Source organism: Hypanus sabinus, chromosome 3 (assembly GCF_030144855.1).
Source record: "Hypanus sabinus isolate sHypSab1 chromosome 3, sHypSab1.hap1, whole genome shotgun sequence".
NCBI lineage: Eukaryota > Metazoa > Chordata > Chondrichthyes > Myliobatiformes > Dasyatidae > Hypanus > Hypanus sabinus.
This window is the reverse complement of record NC_082708.1, coordinates 59,718,582-59,740,099: the sequence shown is the minus strand read 5'-3', so window position 1 is coordinate 59,740,099 and position 21,518 is coordinate 59,718,582. Positions and strand designations below refer to the sequence as shown.

Genomic DNA, 21,518 nt, shown 5'->3' with positions numbered 1-21,518 from the left:
ATCAAAAGAATTTGGAACCGAGCTCAGAAACTTTAATTTACAGTGGGCATTAGGAATGATTCACTAGAAGATTTCCTTTCCTGTCTTTTGTTATTATTTCTTCAATTCATTGAGTGAAACAGAGTTTGATAAAATAATTTGATCAGGATGTAGGTAATGATGTCTGCAAAAGAAAACCTGATTTGCACGTGCTGCTTGAACATGCTTTTCTCCACTGTTTTCTGTTGGATTGACACCTTACGGAAAAACGTTTGTGTCAGGTCAAAAGTGATTTCTGTAGTTCATGGGTTCAGAACTCGGGAGCAAGAAAAAACACTGCAGTAGTAAATTTTACACAAACATTCTGAAAAACACCAGCGTTAAGGTTTCATTGCCCATGGACAAATGTGTTCTGGGGATTCTCATTTTCTTTCAGAAATTTAGATAGGTTACTGGTGGCCTCTAATGGCAAGAAGCCAGTACTGCAAGCTTATTCCTCACAGTGGCATCCTTCTCCAAATTTCCATTTACAATATAAGTCTCAGTAGCTCCAGAGCTCTCTGCAATGCAGAAGTGCTGAATTTGCCATCCAAGCCCTACCACCAAGTTCACTGCTGGACCAGCATGGAGTGGAGCTGAGACAAAGCTTTGCTGAGATTCCTCAACATCTAAACTGGGGGACTTGGCTGGTAGCCTAGCCCAAAATCTGCAGGTCTTCATTTCGATTGGATTACATGATAGAAGAGGGAAAAGGCAATATAAATACCTCCTATTATTTTTAAAAATTGAATATTTTTTAAAAAATCTTCTAATTGCTTATTTCATTTTCACTTATGTTCAGAAGTTTCTGAATTTCAACAAAGAATGGGAGTATTGAAAAGCTCTTGAGGGCAAGGTTGAAAGCCATAGTTTTTCCATCTCTCAGGGGTAGCCCGTGTTTTCATCTGCCTACATGGCTCAGCTATGGCCTTTCAAAGTACAGGACTCCAGGACTTGTTTCAGCCAGCCATCACGTGGGTTGCTGGATGGGAACAAAATGACAATCTGCAACTAGAGTAGGAGGATGTAGAAGAGATCTTAAATAAATACTTCTCATCTGTATTCACCAACCAAATGGAAAGGTTAATGTATAGGGAGTATTTGATGGCTCTAGCCTGTAGTCTCCAGAACTTAGAAGAATGAGGAGGAAGATCTCATTGAAACCTACCAAGTAGTGAAAAGCCTAAATCAGGTGGATGTAGAAAGGATAATTCCAATAGTGGGAGAGTCCAGGACCAAAGGGCACAGCCTCAGAATAGAAGGACATCTCTTTAGAACAAAAATGAGGAGGACTTTCTTCAGCCGGAAAGTGGTGAATCTGTGGAATTCCTTGCTACAGATGGCCATGGAGGCCAAAGCAGAGGTTGATAGGTTCTGATTAGTATGGGTATCAAAGGTTACAGAGCAAAAGCAGTCGATTGGGTTGAGAGGGAAAATATATCAGTGAGGATTAAATGGATATGCTCTTATGGACAAATGAACCAGATATATGATGAAATAATCTTCACTGACCTGAATGAGTGCAAGTCCAACAACACTAACAGATGAATGCCGTCTGGAGGCCCACTTGATAAAACCTCTACCTAGATTTTAGGCACTTTACTTTCCTTAACATGTGGCTGTGGAGGAACTGACTATAAAATCACTGTTGTGGGAGAGAAAAGACAGATAGCAGTTACGAAATTGTAGAACCACAAAAAGGAGGAGGTATTAAATGTCTAAGAGTACTTCAAGATGGATAGATCCCAGGGCCTGAGGAGATGTATCCCTGTGTAATGGGAGGAAGTGGGAATTTGCTCTGAAAGAAATTTTCTAGCCAAAGTAAGGGAGAAGTGCCAGATAACTAGAGAACAGCAAATGTGGTAAGTGATTAGAGGGCAGAGTGAGTTCAACAGCGGTGGATGGAAAATTATTGGGAAAATTTCTGAGTCACAGAATTAATCTGAAGCTAGAAAGGCGAGGATAGATATTATGGAAGAAATTATCCCATGTGATTTATTGAGTTGAAATTTTGGACGACAGTGAAAGTGTCCACACAAAAGGAATTTTATGCACTTGCAATCCTTTCAGATACTTTCCCAAATTAATTTGCATCCTATTGTTTCAAATTCCATGGCAGTTATTGTATCATGTGTGATCTATGATTTTAAAGATTTGTATTAGGTTTTCATTTAGCATGCTTTTAATTTCATGAGAAGTTGCCCTTATTTAATTTTATCTCAATTTTAAAAACCACTCTTTACAGGATTATTCCTATTCAGTTTTCTATAACCTTTAGTATAGAATCTAGAAATATATATTGTATTCCCAAGTAAGCTGTGATCATAGTACTGGTACAATAAGAAGAGAGCATGCTTGGATGCAGTGTTCACTCTGGGTCCAATCAATGACTCTGCTCATCTTGTAAGTCCTTTTTATGATTGTAAGTCACTGCTGAATACTAAGAACATCAAGTACTGTAGGACTATCCTGTTGGCGAGTTTCCTGATGGTGTTGAAGCTGGAATGTTGTGTTGTTGCCCAGATTTGTGCTGAGACGGGGCACAGTGTGAGTGATTATCTTGGATGCTTTTATTGTGGCTATGAGACCCTGTGGGACTTTGGTAATGTAGAATACTGCCAGTCCGACTCACTGCTTTGTTGGAGACCAACAGAGAGGGAGCCATATTGCCACAGTTGTGATGAGGATTCGGCCTAGGCCGAGGCTGCGGGGTCGCCTGGGGGAAGGAGACACCAAAGCAGTGCTGCTCTCTGGTATTTGCTCGGTGCTGCCCTTCAGTGTTTGCTCAGTGGAAGAACAAGCTGGACCAGGACAATTTAACATCAATCTAGCCATGCCACACAGGGGCTTGAGCTATAGATTTTTTCCTCTTTGTGGCTATATGTTTTTTTCTGAAATTATAACCATATGTGCTATACTTTATGTCCTGTCCTATTTTGCACCTTGGCCCTGGACAAACACTGTTTCATTTTTCAACTTGAATTAAATTCTAACATTACCTACATGGTTATATTTTCTATTCCTCTATAAATTAACGTAGTAATTTTCTTTCACTTTCAATATACATTTCTGCTTCTGATTTTTTTTGTATCTGTGTATGTCTGAGGTATTGATATTTGCAGATAACTCCTCATGACTAAATGTCAAAAAACAAATCAGAGAAGAACACTGTAAAGTGAGCCATTCCAGCACATGAGACCATTAACGCAGGAGAAGAATTCAGCCATTCAGTCTGCTCCACCATTCCGTCATTTCTCCCAACCCCATTCTCCTGCCTTCTCCCATAACCTTTGATGCCCTCATTAATCAAGAACCTATCAGCCTTCTCTTTAAATATACCCAGTAATTTGGCCTCCACAGCCATCAGTGACAATGAATTTCACAGACTCACCACACTGAAGTTAAAGAAATTCTTCCTCATCTCAGTCCTAAAGGAGCTTTCTATTCTGTGTCTGTGCTCTCTGGTCCTAGACTCCCCACTATCGAAAACATCCTCTCCACATTCACTGTATCTGGTAGGTTTCAATAAGATACCCTCTCATACTTCTAAACTCCTGCAAGTGCACAGTCAGAGCCATCTAATGCTCCTCATACATTAATCCTTTCATTCCTGAGATAATTCTTGTAAGTTGGCACGTGGCCAAGTGGATAAGGCGTTCGTCTGGTTATCTGAAGGTCGCTAGTTTGAGCCTTGGCTGAGGCTTGCATGTGTGTTCCTGAGCAAGGCACTTAACCACACATTGCTCTGCGACGACACCGGTGCCAAGCTGTATGGGTCGTAATGCCCTTCCCTTGGAAACCATTGGTGAGGGGAGACTTGCAGCTTGGGCAACTGCCAGTCTTCCATTTAAAAAAAACCTTGCCCAGGCTTGTGCCCTGGAAACTTTCCAAGGTACAAATCCATGGTCTATCGAGACAAACGGAGGCCTACAACTGCTGTAAACATCTTTGGGACCCTCTCCAATGCTAGCACATCCTTTCTTAGGTAAGGGGCCCAAACTATTCACATTGTGCGTTTCATATTATTAGAACACATAACAGCCATTACATCTGAAACATAGCATTACAGTTAAATAGGCAAGTATAAATGCAATGTGCACACTCTTTAAAAGAGATTATGACAAATTAATCAAATTTGAGGCAGTAACAGAAGAAGAAAATGTTGCCTGGCCAACAGAAGATCTTTTTATTCATGGAATGTTTTGTGTACCTTAGCAAGCAGGCCAAGAGAGGGATCAGATGAATATTATTCCTCTCCAACCTCACCTCTCAACAAAATTATGGTCTTCCAGTTTAAAACAGAGCAGGAAAAAAGTCCCTTCATACTTTCCCTAAAGCCAGCAGATATCTTTAGAAATCTCTTTCTACCTAAGCAATTAATATAACAGCTCATGGACTTGCATATTAGGAGCAAGAGTGGGCCACTGGTCTGACATTCAATAAGATCAGGGCTAATTTGATTGTAATCCCAAGTCCATATCCCCTGACCAAAGTAAATTTCCCCCATCCAAACCTTGCTTATCAAAATCTTTCTACCTCTGACTAAAAAGTGTTCAATATCCCTCCCCTCTGAGAGAAACAAATTAATATTGCGTCTGATTTATTTAAAAAGCTGGTGTTTTTAAAAAGATGACTCTAGTTCTAGACTGACTTACAAAACATTATCATCACACCCAACTTGTCAAGAGCCGTTAGAATCGGATTTCAGTTATGTCACCTCTCACTCTTAGAGCTCCCAATGAATACGAGCCTGGCCTCTTTGCAATGTGCCTATTTCTAGTTACATATCAATCTGAATTTGAATACAGCTTCGCGCTCGGGTGATTTAGCTGTAACCTTCAGTAATATCCTTTTACTTTATATGTTAATACTGATTACTGTTAGATTTAAATCCCCAGCAGATGTACAGTTTAGCACTCTACTGGAAAAAAAATCCGGTAACTTCCTATCGGTTTACTGTCGGAACAGTTGCACCGGAGAAAGGCAGTGTAAAAGTATTTCTGGTATTCCTTCCTGCTGGTCAGTCCATTTCCACTCCCGTCCCTTATGGAACAGAAGTACTGAATGTATCAGAGGTCAGTTGTTGTCTTTATATCATTGGACTCACCAGTGAGAACAAACAATGGCCCCAGTTTGTCCTTAACAGAGGAGCCAAATAAATTTCACTTCCAGAGCCGTGGATTAATACTTACTAAGGCAGGAAACTGAAGTTTGGTAACTTTCATTTTGAATTCATTGACCAATTTCGTTAAAGAGCCTTTGTTCCTTTGTTTCCCTTAAAATATGTTTTAATTCATTGAATGAACTGCAACTATTTCCAATAACTTCTAAGCATCAGTGTATCCCCATAGCTGAGGTATCTGAAACCGGTGGATATGGTAAAGCATGGGAGATTTTAAAGGTATCTAAGGAAGGTTTTTCTTTTCACCTGGAGGGTGTTTGGAATCAAAAAAAAAAAAAAGAATGCTCTATCAGAGTTGAGTAAGAGACCCATGGAGAGAGAATTTGAAATGCAAGGCACAGAAAGTGATGGAACAAGTGCTGGTCAATGGGACATTTGATGGAGGGAATAGACATAGTGGACCGAAGCTTCTGTTTCTGTGTTACGTGACTATGATTCTTGTACCTCTTTGGAAAAAAATTTGACCACATAAGCTGTCAGAAGGGCAAAGGGATTTTTTTGAATTATGGGACCTAAGGATGTAGGCCTTAAAATTCAGTTCTTAATTCGTGGATCGTCAGCAAGGATGTTGGAACCTTTGCCTCTGGAACTAGGACTGTGAGTGTGGTGGGTGCATTCTGGGCCACTGACTTTTAAAGTTTCTTGAAACCTTTCTTTTTACAATATTTTTATTCAGAAGAAAAAAAAACAAGATTTACAGAGTGCAACACATAGATACATCTCAACATAACTTGTGTACATTCATATATTGTGATAAAATTGATCAAAATCTTATAGCATAACACATAAAGGTATACCACTCTGTAACCAAAAATTTAAAGATAGGTCATACATCATAAAAGAAATTTTTATATTAAAAAAGTCAACCCCCTACCAACTACCAAAGAAAAAAGCTGATGGATGATAATAGATAAATTAGAAAAGAAAACATTCGCTTAAGAAGAGAAGATAAAAATATACATAAAAGTCTGTGCACTGTTAAACTTTATAAATTGAAAAAGTAATTTAGGAAAGGTCCTCAGATATCATAAAAAGATAGTTTCGAATTTAAGACTGAGTAGCGGATGTTTTCTAAATTTAAATACGACATAATATCATGTAGCCATTGAAGATGTGTAGGAGGGGTAGACTCCTTCCATTTAAGCAAGATTGCTCTCCTTGCTAAAAGAGAGGTAAAAACTAAAACCTGTAGGTTAGAAGTATTTAAAGTTATATCTTCATCTGCAATAATACCAAACAAGACAGTAAGGGGATTTGGGTCAAATTGGACCCTAAAAAGTTGTGAGAAGGTATGGAATACTTCCCGCCAAAACTTTTCAATTTTAGGGCAAAACCAAAACATATGAATTAAATAGGCATCAGCAGAGTTGCATTTATTACAAAGTGGAGAATTATTTGTATAAAAAATGGACAGCTTCTGTTTAGAAATGTAAGCTCTATGAACCACTTTAAATTGTAGAAGAGAATGATGAGCACAGAAAGATGATTTATTAACCCGTTTAAGAATTTTATTCCATCTGTCATCAGAAATCTGACAATTTAGGTCATCCTCCCAAGCTTTTTTTATTTTATCTAAAAAGTCTTGTCTAGATTCAATCAACAAGTTATAGATACTGGTAATAGAACCATTAACAAAAGGTTTTAAATTTAAAAGATCATCTAGTAAATTTTTATCAGGACCTATAGGAAAAGTAGTTAATTGGAAATGTAAGAAATCTCTAATTTGAAGGTATCTGTAAAAATGTGTTTTTGGGAGTGCAAATTTATTTGATAATTGGTCAAATGAAGCAAGAGATCCTGAGATAAACAGGTCCCAAAAACACTTAATACCTAGTTCATCCCAATCCTTAAAGACTTTGTCAGTCATGGAAGGGATAAAAAAAAAATTAAGGAGAATGGGAGATGATAATGAAAAATTCGCTAAACCAAAAAATTTCCTAAATTGAGACCAAATCCTTAAAGTTTGCTTAACAATTATGTTATCTGTTATTTTATTTGCTGAAAAAGAAGAATATGATCCAAGAAGAGAGACAATAGAGGAATTGTTTACAGAATTAACTTCTAAGGAGACCCATGATGGGCAATCTTTACGATAAATATAATAAGACCAGAAAGTAATATTCCTTATATTGGCAGCCCAATAGTAAAACCTAAAATTGGGTAGGGCTAATCCACCCATCTCTTTATTTCTTTGTAGATAAACTTTACTTAAACGAGCTTGCTTATTATTCCAAATATAAGATGTTAAAATTGAATCTAAAGAATCAAAGTAGGTCTTAGGAATAAAAATAGGTAAGGCCTGAAAAAGATATAAAAATTTAGGGAGAATCTTCATTTTAATCAAATTATTCGGCCAATTAGGGATAAAGAAAGAGGAGACCATTTAGAAAGTGTCTTTTTCACATAAATTAATAAGGAGTTTAAGGTTTCTTTAAATAAATTCTTGAAGTTTTTAGTAATTGTTACACCTAGATATGTAAATTGACTTGTAACAACTTGGAATGGAAATTTGTTATTTGATGACATTAGGTCATTTAAAGAAAATAGCTCAATTTTACGTAAGTTCAGCTTATATCCTGAAAAAGAACTAAACTGGGAAATTAAAGAAAGAACCGAAGGTAAAGAATTTTCAGTGTTAGAGATAAAAAGTAAAATATCATCAGCGTATAATGAAATTTTATGTCATACCTTCCCTTGGTATACCAGAAATGTCCTTAGATTCTCGAAATGCTATTGCTAAGGGTTCTATAGCTAAAGCAAAAAGTAAAGGACTAAGAGGGCAACCTTGTCTAGTTCCCCACTGTAATTTACAGGGCTTAGAAATTTGAGAGTTAGTAATAATCTGAGCGGTAGGAGACAAGTAAATTAATTTAACCCAATGAATAAAATTAGGCCCAAAATTAAACTTTTCTAAGGTCTTAAAAAGATAATTCCACTCAATCTTATCAAAGGCTTTTTCTGCATCTAGGATAATATACACTCTGATTTTTTTTTGGATGGTGAATATATCACATTCAATAACTTACGTAAATTAAAATGTGAGTAACGATTTTTAATAAATCCTGTCTGGTCATGTGATATAGTAGATGGTAAAATATTTTCAAGTCTTCAAGCTAAGATTTTGGATAAGATTTTTGCATCAACATTTAATAAAGAGATCGGTCTGTATGAAGAACATTCAACTGGATTTTTCGTTTTTTAAGAATAAGAGAAATAAAAGCTTCATAAAAAGATTGAGAGAGTTTACCTGATTTAAAGGACTCTGATAAAACAGAGGATAAATAAGGTGTGAGTAACGTAGTGAAAGTTTTATAAAACTCCCCAGGAAAGCCATCAGGTCCTGGGGTCTTACCAGAATGTAAAGCATGTATAGCCTCAGCCATTTCTTCATTGGAAATAGGCTGATCTAACTGTGTTAGGCTATCAGCAGACAATGTAGGAATGTTGATATTACTGAAAAAAAGCATTCATATAGGTATCATCTTAAGAAGAGTCAGACTGATACAACTTAACGTAAAAGTCTTTAAATACGTTGTTAATTTCAGAATGGTCCGATATCTTAGTACCATTATCTTTAAAAATTTCTGTAATTTGACAATTAACTGTAAAAGATTTTAAGCAATTGGCTAATAAACTACCTGTTCTATCCCCGTGAATGCAAAATTGAGTTTTATCTCTCAACAGCCGTCGTTCAATTGGGTAAGTCAGCAGAAGATTATACTTGGATTGGATTTCAATACGCTTATATATAGTTGGATCTGGAGATAGGGCATACTTTCGATCAAGATCTTTTAATATCGCTGCTAGGTCAGACCTTTCTTTGTCAGCTTTTTTCTTTATATAGGTAAAGTAAGAGATAAATTCTCCACAAATACATGCTTTAAAAGTACCCCAGACTATAGTACCAGCAGTATCTCCTTTAAAATTTTCTTTACAGAAAAAAGTAATATGGTTTTCCAAAAACTTTAGAAAATTTTTATCAGTTTCTTGAAACCTGATAGCAGATATTATTGATCCTCTCCCATTTTTTTCTCATTTAGTAATTATCTTACAATGGCAATGCTGCATTTTATTTGATTTTTTTAAAAGTTTATTTTCCTTTTCCATTTCTATAGTTAGTGAACTTTCTTTATCATTCTGTTTTATTTTTATTGGAGATACAGCATGTTAACAAGCCAGTCCAGCAGCCTGCATTGCCCAATTACACCCATGTGACCTACTAACTCACATGTCCTTTGGAATATGAGAGGAAACCAGAGCATGTGGAGGAACCACACGTGGTCGCGGGGTGGGGGAATGTGCATATTCATATCATATCATATTTTACTGTTTAGTCATTGAATTAAATATTTGTGGTAAAATAAATAACAGAATACTGTGGTAGAAATCATTATTGCAATGAGTAATTGGAGGAAATACTGAACTGATTGCTGTTTGACTCTCTGTTTTTCAGGAGTGCCAGTTTTTCTCAGTCTATGCACTTCCCTGGCTCCGCAATGAGGGATGGAGAGACCACTGCACAAAGATCACCACGGGGTTCCTCGCACTGTGTCAACGGGATCAGTGGACAAATTCAGGGTTTTCATAGTTTACCAAAACCAGCAAAACAACATATGGAGCAAAGAGACACCATTGCCTATAACTTGCCTAGGAGTCTGGGGTCTGATGAAGTAGTCAGATTTGGCTCACCAGGGTTAGACAACGATGATGAAGCAGTGTACACATACAATACTCCCAATAACACACTTTGTAGACGGCTTAGTGAGATTTCCACGGACTCTAATGAAATTCCATCCACACCTACGTCTGTCTACCATATTCCGAGGACATTCACCTTTGACAAAAACCACAACGCTCTATCCACAAACTCTGGTGAGTCAGCCTCTGCACCCCCTCCAAGGCCACCAAAACCTACACAGGTAGATTGGAAGTCTGAAAGAAATAGTCCTAAGCAGCATTCTCGAAATGGCAAGGGCAAGCAACCAACGTCAGCAGCAACAATCCCCCGAAGGAACACCATTCCAGCAGTGGATAGCAACAGACTTCACAGAGGTAAATGATTTGAATGCAGAAGTAATGTGTTTTGAAATAACTTGCTCTTCAAGTTACCCTCCTGACTTACGGTGCCTCACCTCCCTACACTCAGATCTTGAACCAGAATTGCTTCTCTCCAGGGCTCGTCATTGCTGGAATACTCCTGATCATTCCGGTTTCACTCGTCTCTAAGCTAAACAAAAAGCAGGAAACCTCACAGTCTAAAAATAACACTGCATGGTTAAAGAGGAACCTGGGAAGAGAGATGAGAGTCGACAAAGTGGGAACTAAATCAAAAGCTTCCAACACTTCCTGTCTGTAACTTGAAAGCAGATTACTAATGGGTCAATGGAACTGAAACCTACAATAATGTATTCCAAAGCTAAAGAAAACACATTCACAGAATTGTAGGGTGATGTTAATATAGTATTGATGCCAAACAACACTATATAACAGAATACATATAATGGCATTTTAGCAGCACTGAGGATATAAATTTATTGCATAGAACCATACAGAAGAAGAAAATCCAGGTTTAAAATCTAATCACTGTGTTTGAAATATTACTAAGCAAGAAGAATGAGGGGACATCTCATTAAAACCTATTGAATATTGAAAGGCCTAGACTGAATAGAGGTGGAGAAGATGTTTCCAATAGTGGTAGTTTAGGACCAGAGGACACATCCTCAAGGATAGGAGGATGTTCCTTTGGAGATGAGGAGGAATTTCTTTAGCCAGAGGGTGGTGAATCTGTTGAATTCATTGCCGCAGATGGCTGTGGAGGCCAAGTTATTTGATATACAGAACTTAAAGTGGACATTGATTCGTTCCTGATTCGTAAGGACATCAACAGTCATAAGGAGAAGGTTGAGAGGGTAATAGTTCAGCAATGATCAAATGCCAAAGCAGACTCAATGGGCTGAATGGCTTACTTCTGCTCCTATGTCTTATGATCACGAAATTTGTTGTTCGGTGTCAATCAGCAGTACAGTTAATAAACAGTGGAAAGAGGAATGACAAGAGTGTTCATGCATTCATGGACCATTCATAACTTCGATGACAGAGGGGAAGAAGCTGTTCTTGAAGCATTGCACGTAGGTGTTCAGGCTCCTGCACCCCCTCACCAATGGTAGTGATGAGAAGAGGGCATGTCCCAGATGGTGAGGTTTCTTAATGATGGATGCCGCTTTCTTGCGGCATGTGTTTTGAAGATATGCTCAACGGTGGGGAGGGTTGCGTCTGTGATGGAACTGCAGTGAGGTGACGGTAGCACGAGTGGCAGCCTGTAAATAGGTCAAAGTATTACCTTCCCTGTGCCAGATGTGTAGCTGGGAAATAACGACTTACAAAAGCAATGTAGACAACATTTACATTTACTGATGCCATTGTTGGATACTGATGTGTTTGGTCTGTGGTTCTTTGGAACTCAAGAATGAGGCATAAAACTTGTTGCTTACAGCCATTTTTATTAATTGCTGAAAGAATAAAGGAATTAGGAAAGTGGAGTAGCAAAAGCAAAGACTGGTAGCAAGGAGAAGATGAAGGTGGAAAGAGGCCAATCCAATGTGGTCTGGCCATCTTATACCAATTTGCTAGCAGCAATAAATTCCATTCAAATTATGTTGCTTGAATCAACCAATAAGATAGCCCCATTCAAGTAATATGATACCCACCGTAGAACCAAGAAGCTTCTAGAGAGATGCAGAAGAACTGTAACCACTAGAAAACGTATTGAATAATGGAACATACACAAGTAACTATATAAAATACAAGCAAGCTAAAGAAAGTTAAAGTACAAGGAAAGTAACAATTTTACAGCCTAATCCAACATTCCCCCCCCCCCCCCGCACTGATTCTAAATCACACATTTGGAATCATTACATCTGAAAATTCAGAGGCAGAAAACTTGTCCAGGATTCAGGACATTTACAAGGACAAGTGTGTAAAAAGGGCCTGTAGGATCATTGGGGACCCAAGTCATCCCAACCACAATCTATTCCAGCTGCTACCATCTGGGAAATGGTACCGCAGCATAAAAGCCAGGACCAATAGGCTACAGGACAGCTTCTTCCACCAGGCCATCAGACTGATGAACTCACGCAGATTTGAGTGTACTCTATATTACAATTATAAGTTATTACAAATTACTATGATTACACATGGCACATTTAGATGGAGATGTAACAAAGATATTTACTCCTCATATATGTGAGGGGTGTAAGAAATAAAGTCAATTCAATTCAAACATTAGAAGTAGATTTAGAGATATCCCAGAATAAGACATGAGTTGGGTCAAATAAGATATAATTACTTAAATCATGCTGATTGTGTTTACATGAATGATCTCATTCAAGATGGCACGTGGGGATCAAGATTACAGTATATTTATGTCTCCTTTGAGAATAATGAGCACAATGTCAATATCACCATTGCTGGACTGTGATAATGAACTTTGCTCAACAATGACAGTGGATGTTTGTAGATAGTAGATCTATTTGAATGCCTAGCATTGAAGTGTGAGGTATATATTGACATACTCAACAGCTGGAGGCATTAACAGCATTGGCAAATTCATCTGATACTAGTATACATTGAGTCATCTCTGTTGACACATTGTGAGGAGGGAAAATTGGCAAAAAATATAAGAACAAGTAATAATATTAGAACAAACTTCATGGTGTCCAATAGTTATTGACTTTGTTCAAAGTCTTCTGACTGTTTAGTGATTTGCTCACTGTAGCCCAGCAGTGTAGGCACTGAGTCATAAGTTACTAGCACATTAACCTCAGTAAAACACACAAAATGCTGGAGGAACTCAGCAGGTCAGGCAGCCTCTATGGAAAAGAGTAAACAGTCGATGTTTTGAGCCAAGACCCTTCTTCAGGACCCTGCATGCTTCCTGGCATGCTGAGTTCCTCCAGCATTTTGTGTGTGTTGCTTGGATTTCCAGCATTTGCATATTTTCTCAACATTAACCTCAGTGAGTGTTATCCTTGCTCGCAGTGGCTAGCACCTATCCACTTACACATATCTATTACTGCTGAGTTAGTAACTGACAACACTTGATAAGGACCTTCCCTTCAAACTCCCAGTGGTTCCTTATACATCTTTTTAACCAGGAACTACTCACCAGGAGTCCAACTGGCAGAAAACTGTTGAGAAGCAGACCGTACATCTTGGATTAACTTCACACAGTAATTAACTAAACTGTCTGCTGTAATGTGTGTGTGTCAGCCTTTCTGAGATCAAACATTCCTGGCAATGATACAAGATATCCTGTTACTAACTCGAATGGATTTAATTTAGTTTACTTGCGTGGGGTTCCTATAAGACTGTAGGAAGAGCTGTAGGCCATGGTACACCTTCTTCAGGACACTTAATCAGATGGTGTTTGATGATTTCATTCATTCGACTTGTCCCGATGACTCGGGGTGATGTGGCAATGGAAAGACCATTCAATGTTCATCAGTCGACATAACTCCTGACAAACTCTCCCAGTGAAATGTGGTCCTTGATCAGAGTTTTTGACGAGTGTATGGCAGTGGCTTTCCTTGTTGGAATTGCTTCTGAAAACTTTTTCATGATTACCAGTATGTCTGAGTATCCTTGACAGTTTAGTAAAGGAAAGTGACACATCCTTTGGCCTTGAGATATCCACCACTGTTTGTAATCCTTGTATGCCAATAACATAACCACTGTAAGTTATACTTGGTTTAAAGAATTTGCTCTTGTCACATCATGCTCTTTAAAGAATTCACACTTATTGCATTGTGCTCTGACCCCATAATCTTGTAATCTTTTTAACACTTGTTTGAGATTTTGGAGGTGATCCTTGTCATCTTCTGCCAGAGTGCAGGTGTGGATATTACTCCAGAAATAAGCCTCTTACAGTGAAAACACTTCGAAATCTTCTTCCATCTCCATCTTTGCTGAAGTGATTGACTCCAATAAAGGTTGCAAAGATATCCTCTATCCTGGACAGGGACTACTGATCTACTTTTAGTATTGGGTTGATAGTGACCTGAAAATCACCACAAATCCTAACAAACCCATTTTTCTCAGCGACTGGGACTACTGGCATTGCTCATGGGCTTCTACTCAACTTTAGGAAGACTTCCTTCAGCTTCCATGCAGTCTTGCTCACTGGCTACTTTATCATGGATGATATAAGGAACAGTATAGGCTTTGTAAAACTTAGGTGTGGCATTTTCATTTATCACTATTTTACCTATGATATTCGAGATTTCCAGTGCCATCCTTGAACACTGCTGTGGCATCATCCTGTATATTTCTTAATTCTCTTTCAGTTGACTCTATTGTTGGGGATGTGGTATACAAATGATGGATGGATCTCCAATCCAGTTGTAGTCGTCTCAGCCAATCACAGCCCCACAATTCTGACCCTCCCGTTTCTACCACATACAGTACTATGCATAAGTCTTAGACACATGTAAATATAGCTAGAGTGCCCAAGAATTTTGCACAATACTGTGTTTATCAATGTGGAGCAGAGAGCGGGTTTGTAGACCTGGTGGGAGCAAAGGATGTTGGGAATGGGGAATGCGGAGCGCCGCAGGAGAGATGTAGGACACATGGCAGAAAGGGAGTGCCAAAGACAGGAGGTGGCATGCTTGCAGGCACACCCAGCCCTGAGATAACAGGCAAGGGTCATCTGGTTCCAAATAGTTGGTTTATTGATAATTACAGAATGTATCCCTGGTGCTTCCCACTCTCTCCCCTCTTCCTTTCCCTTTTTCCAATTATGATTCTGCTCTACCTGCCCCGTTCCCACTCTCAGTCCATAATAGAGACCCATATCAGAATCAGGTTTATCATCTCTCACATACGTCATGAAATTTGTTTTTTTTTGGTGTGGTAGCAGTACAGTGAAATACATAAGATTATTAGAGTATTGTGCAAAGGTCTTAGACACCCTAGTTATATATAGATATATATATGTGCCTAAGGCTTTTGTACAGTACTCTACAAGCCCAACATGGCTTGTGGGTTGTTGTATTTTGCTATTATAAATATCATTCCCACAAGAGTTACATTCTTAGTTAGATATCTGGGGGCTTCAGTTCAGTATCTTTGAAATGTTGTTCAAATTCATTTTGTGGAATGATTGAAACAGCTAGGCCAGTGTCCAATTCCATTTAATTAATTTGCCATTCACATCTGGTGTTAGCTATATTGCTTGTCTGTTGTTAGGTCAAGCTCAAGTCTACTTAGTCCTGTATCACTCTAATCATTATCAGACTTTTCATTAACAGCATGCAGATTAATGCTCTTTTTGAAAAAGTAACTTAACTTTTTTAATCTTTTTCTCTTCTCTATGCAGTCCATCTATTTTTTGCCCAACATCCTTTTTGTATGTGTCCAACTTTTTTGCACTTTGCTGCAAGTTTCACCTTTAAACCTGCCTTGGTTTGGTGCATGCAAGCCCATCACACGAGTAACACAATTTGTTCAGCCAGGCAGGTTTCTGTTCTGACACTGCAATTTTGTTCACACTCACTTTCATTCCTGACTGAAACTCAGTTGCATTTCTTACTGCTTTTTCCATTGATATAGCAATTTCAGCTGCTCTTTTAAATGTGAGTTGTGCTTCAGTTGAGCCATTTTTGAATGCTTTCTTACAAGATTCCACAAAGTAAACTATCTTTTCAGTGCATGATTAAGCCCATCACTGAACCGACAATGCTTGGACAATTTCTTAAATTTGGCCATGTACAGTAAGCTGAAATGGACTTCCCTTCCTTTTGATTCCACTGATGAAACCTAAAGCATTCTGTAATCAACAATTGGTTTTGGTTCTAAATACTCCTGCATTACATTCATGATATCAACAAAGCTCATTTCAGCTGGTTTGGTTGGAGCAGTTAAATTTCAAAGCAAACTGTATGTTCTTCCACCCATTGCACTCAGCATCACTGGCACTCATTTTTCATCAGCTATTTCACTTGCTTCAAACTACTGCTCAATTCATTTAATATACATCTTCCAGTTATCTGTGATGCAATCGAATGCATCTATCTTTGTGATGTACCTAACCATTTCTGTATTTTATTTATTATTATTATTACCCAGTACTCACTGTTTATGAATCCCTAGCAATACTCATTGATTGTTAATTTCATCTGTTTTCTGCTTTTTTTTTTAAAAAAACAAATGTTTCTCTGTCCCTTTCCAAGAAAAATGTGCTGCAATTCCACAGGTAAGTTGTCATCACTGGTTCATTTTTATGTGTCCACATCACCACTGATATGTTTTTTAACTCTAGAAACTATTTGAGGAAAAAAAAGACAGGAGCTGGAATACTTGTCTATTTAGTTTTTCATAGAATCATAAAAATCTATAGCACATTACAAGCCTTTGGCCCACAATTTGTGCCAAACTTGTTACCTACTCTAGGAACTGCCCAAAATTACCCCAGCGCATAGTCCTCTACTTTTCTAAGCTCCATATACCTAAGAATCACTGGCAGTGCATTCCACGGTTGGTGAAGGCTATCACACCATCTTTTTCCTTTTTTTACTGAAGCACTCACATATGACAGGGTGGCTTAATGATGGATGCCATTCATATACTTTTATATATAACCCATAATGAATCATAAACAAAGAATGCTTAAACAATATAATTAGAATATTACTCAAATGTTACCATTACACTTTCAGTTGTTCATTAAGAATAAAAGGGTTTACTGCCCTTCAACTGATTGTTGAGTGCTTACGCAATTTCAGCATATGAATTGACCCATGCTCCGTCGTAGTTACACAAACCCAGAAATGATCAATTACTAGACTGTTGTAGGTAGCTTTGCTGATTTAAAGGCCTTTCCCCGATTCCCAATGATTTCCCGCTTACCTTGGGAAATTTTCGGTCAAGAAAAATTACTGCTTCTTGTTGCAGTTCTGCCTTGTCCAAATTTGTTGTGTGATCCTTGGAGGATAAATAATCAAGCAAATAAGGCATATCATGTCCATGCTGGTCTGCAGTGTTGAATGCAATCATCCAGATATTGTATGAAAGTCAAATTAATGGCTAGTAAATTGCTCAGATGTTGTCCCAAAGCCACGTGGTAAACAGTGGGTCTGTTGTGGAGCTGTTGTACTAGCCTCATCTGCTGATATTGTTGAACATCAACTATGAAAGCCAACCACGATTGATATTGAGGCGCTAATAATCTGGATCAATTGGGCATATGAATAAGTGTAAACCATTTGTGTGATGGTTTCAGGGCACTGAAAACAGTTGATAGCCTTGCCACTAAAGGGGATAGACCATAAGATCATAAGACATAGGAGCAGAATTTGGCCATTCAGCGCATCGTCTGCTCTGCTATTTCATCATGGCTGATCCATCTCCTTCTCAACCCCATTCTCCTCCTCCTCCCAGTAACCTTGCAGGCTCTGACTCATCAAGACCCTATAAATCTCCACTTTAAGTGCACCCAATGACTTTGTGTCCACAGCTGCCTGCAGCAATGAATTCCACAGATTCACCACCCACTGGCTAAATTCCTCATTTCTATTCTAAATGGATGTCCCTTTATTTTGAGGCTGTGCCTTCTGGTCCTAGACTCCCCCACCAAAGAAAACATCCTTTTCACATACTTTTTATCGAGGCCTTTCAACATTCAGTAGGTTTCAATGAGACCGCGCCCCCCCCCCCCCCCCATTCTTCTAAATTCCTATAAGTACAGGCCCAGAGGCTTCAGTGGCTGCTCATATGTTAACCCTTTCATTCCTGGAATCATTCTTGTGAATCTCCTCTGAATTCTCTCCAATGTCAGCACACCCATTCTTTAATAAGGGGCCCAAAGCTGCTCACAATACTCCAAGTGAGGCCGCACTAGTGCCTTATAAAGCCTCAACATTACATCCTTGTCTTTTATATTCTAGCCCTCTTTTAAGCAGATGCAAACTGTGCATTTGTCTTCCTCACCATCAATTCAACCTGTAAATTAACTTTTAGGGAATCTGCATGAGGACTCCCAAGTCACTTTGCAGGTCAGATATGAATTTTCTATCATTTAGAAAATGTTCTATGCTTTTAGTTCCTGTACCAAATTTTTTTCATTGACAGTCAAAAGACAATCAAGAGAACATGGTGGTGCTCACTGGACAAATTTCTCCATCAATATCTATTGGCAACTAATACATAGTTTTTTTAATACTGTAGTACTTATAATACAATATTGCTTATTTTCTAATTTGTTCAGAATTTCATTCAAATATATAATTTGTTATTCAGTTAAACCATTGTCTTTTTTTAAATACCTTTTTAACTATTTCCATGAAGCATTGGCTAATTGGGCCAAGATGTACAGGTCCCGATATGTCCCAATTAATGAGAATCCACTGTATTAGTCAGAGGTATTTTGCAACTTTGGGCAATGCATTTGGTTATACATATTAGCTCAGCTGCTGACTCTAATAAGAATTCAGCACATTAATTTCCAGTTAGTACGTCAACATAGAAGCTGCCATGTTGGCAGAGATTGAACTTCTTGTTGAACTTGTTTGTCCACCTTGTTTTCTACACCAATAACTGCTGGCCTAACATCCTTTTTTATCTTAAACCACAAAAGTGACATTTTGTCTTTGAGGATTGGCCTTGAAGATGTGGCTGAGATGGAGATTGCTACGGTACACATGGTGAATTTCAGTCCCACTTTTCCTGTTGGTCCTCGGGTGTTGGCTGGTGGCTTTCCTCCGGCAAGCTGACTAGCAAGCAATGACTATTGACCCATGGTCAGTAGCTGTTGATCAGCAGTAACTGACCCACTTGTACTGATCTTATTCAGATTTCATTATCTAATTCCACTTGTTTGGCAGCTTGCACTAGCTCACCACATGGAACAACTTAATTCCAATTCATTTTTGTCAGCTGCACCATTTTGGCTATATCTGGTTTCAAGTCATCCATAAAAGTTGACTCCAAGGACCATATGTAGATTCCTCTAATTTATCTTCATTTATTCCCAGAACTCCAGAATAACTTAACCACCCTTGCCTGTAGCGTTCCTCATATTCAGAAACATCCTCAAAAATCTTCTGCTTGCAATCAACCACTTTCTCCATTCAGTCTGTATTGCAGCATGTTCTTCCAATCATCCCAATCATCTTGTATATTTTGTTTATCACCTCCCATCTTATAGTCAGCACTACAATTCAACTGTTTGATTTGATGAGAAGACAACATAGTAGCCAAAATTTGGATGCATCATGTTGGTGCGGTTTGTATATGTTCTTCATATGTCGAAAGTCTTCAAACTTCCTTTTCTAGGATGTGGAACTTCTTTGGACCATTTATCAGTCTTTTCTAATAATTCAGGTGGCTGATGAAAAACCATCTGTCTCCTTTCATTGGTTCCATCTTCAGTCCTGAGCATCTTCACTTCCTTGGTCTTTATTGGAGCAAGGTGTGACGTAGCTGCCATCCTATTCTTTCATCACTGATATCCTCACACGAGTCACTGGAGGTTGTTGTAGGGTCTAAGTCATGTCCATCATGTAATTCTTCATAGTTCAGACAGTGGTGTTGTCTCAGAGAACTGTCTAGCAGAAGGGGTGTTTCCCAAGATGTGTCACTAGCAGGACCCCCACCTGAGGTCCCTGCTGAGCTTTCTGATACTGGTTCAGTTTATTTCAAAGCTCTGTACAATGGACTTTGATTTGATTATACCATTCATGTTATTTTTTTCATTCTTTCAGTTAATGCAAAGGTTTGTTCTTTAGAGTTTTTACTGTCTCTGTCATACCACTTGTAGTTTATCACAGTTTTCCGTTTCTTCAGATAAGTCACTAATTCGGTTCGCAACCTGACTGCATGTTCGCTTAAATTTTCAGATCTGTTCTTCTAAACTAGCGTGCTCACACTTTCATAACTGAGATATTACTGCTAACATCCAGATGTTATTTATCCTTCTCTGAAGGCATTCTCCGGATCTTATCCCATACCTCCTCAATATCATACAAGAGCCAAGTTGGATTCAACATGGATGGTAGATACTGTATCATCCAGAATATTTCATCAATCTTATCAAATTATTTATTCATATAAGAACTCAAATTCTTAGTCATCTGTTCACATGTAACTGGAGATTCAGCTCCCCCTTTCTCTGTAGTAGATTTCATGACTTTGGCCATTGTCTCAATTCTGCAGTTGAAGTATCATTTCAATGCAATTCAATATTATTGAATTGCATTCATAATTATCATAGGATTGCAATGAGAATTATTTTTATAGGATTATAATCAAAATATCGTTCTAGGATATGTTTAAGCACTAGATTGCAATTGGTAGGTTTCTTAAGTACTCCACTGGTTAGTACAAATTTAATTTGAGCTGGGTGTTAATTTTAGTGCAGATCTGATTTTTCCAGATTAGCCAAATGTAATAGAGGTTTCCTTCACTCTGAAACTTCCGCTAGATGATGTATTGAAGCAAGGACTAGGTAATTTCCCAGATGATTTGGAAAATAAGGATGAAGGTCATATTTCCTTTTTTAAATATGCACTTTCAAAAGTTTCCATTTAATCTGGGACTCTTCTGAGTGCTATACTTTTGCAACTATATGCTGACTGTGCCAAAATTGTTGGATACTGATATTTTTGATCTGGGGTTCTTTAGAAGTCAAGAATGAGCCACAAAACTTATTGCTTATGGCCATTTTATTAAGTACTCAAAGAACAAAGGAATTAGGGAAGGGGAGTAGCAAATGCAGAGACTAGTAGAAAGGATAAGGCAAAGGCAGAAAGAGGCCAATCCATAGTGATTGGCCTTCTTATATCTTTTGCTGGCAGCAATAAATTACATCAAATTCCATTGCCTGAATCAGTCAAGATAGCTCACATTCAAGTAATGTGATACCTATCACTGGAACCAAGGGGCTTCCAGTAAGATAGAGGAGCTGGAACCACCAAGAAACATACCAAATTTTGTTTTATATTATATATAAATATATAAAAATAAAAACAAGCATAAGGAAATTAAACTACAAGGAAAATAACAGTCTAATCTAACATCAGTTTCAAACCAATCTGAGAACTAGAGCTAGAGGGGAAAGCATTATGCTAAAGTGATGGGAATTTCCTTGAATGACGAGGGAAGGGAGAAAGAGCCTTGTTTCACTGTGATGGATATCCTGGGAAGTTGGGTCGGCAAACTGCTGGAATCACTGGAACAACTGTGAGAACAGGCTTCCTTCAAAGATACCTCATCTGTTCAGAAAAGGTCCTTAGTAATGTTCTCCTTTAAATGTATTTGAACACAT

General features: G+C 38.2%; 1 protein-coding gene across 3 annotated transcripts in view; it reads left to right on the top strand.

The window, feature by feature from the left end:
- Positions 1–21,518, top strand: part of gab2 (GRB2-associated binding protein 2) — a 279,135-nt gene that overhangs the window by 245,595 nt on the left and 12,022 nt on the right. For all 3 annotated transcript variants that reach the window (XM_059964495.1, XM_059964494.1, XM_059964496.1), the window contains exon 4: positions 9,654–10,252. In XM_059964495.1, coding sequence (XP_059820478.1) covers positions 9,654–10,252 — 599 coding nt within the window. The remainder of the gene's footprint in view (positions 1–9,653; positions 10,253–21,518) is intronic.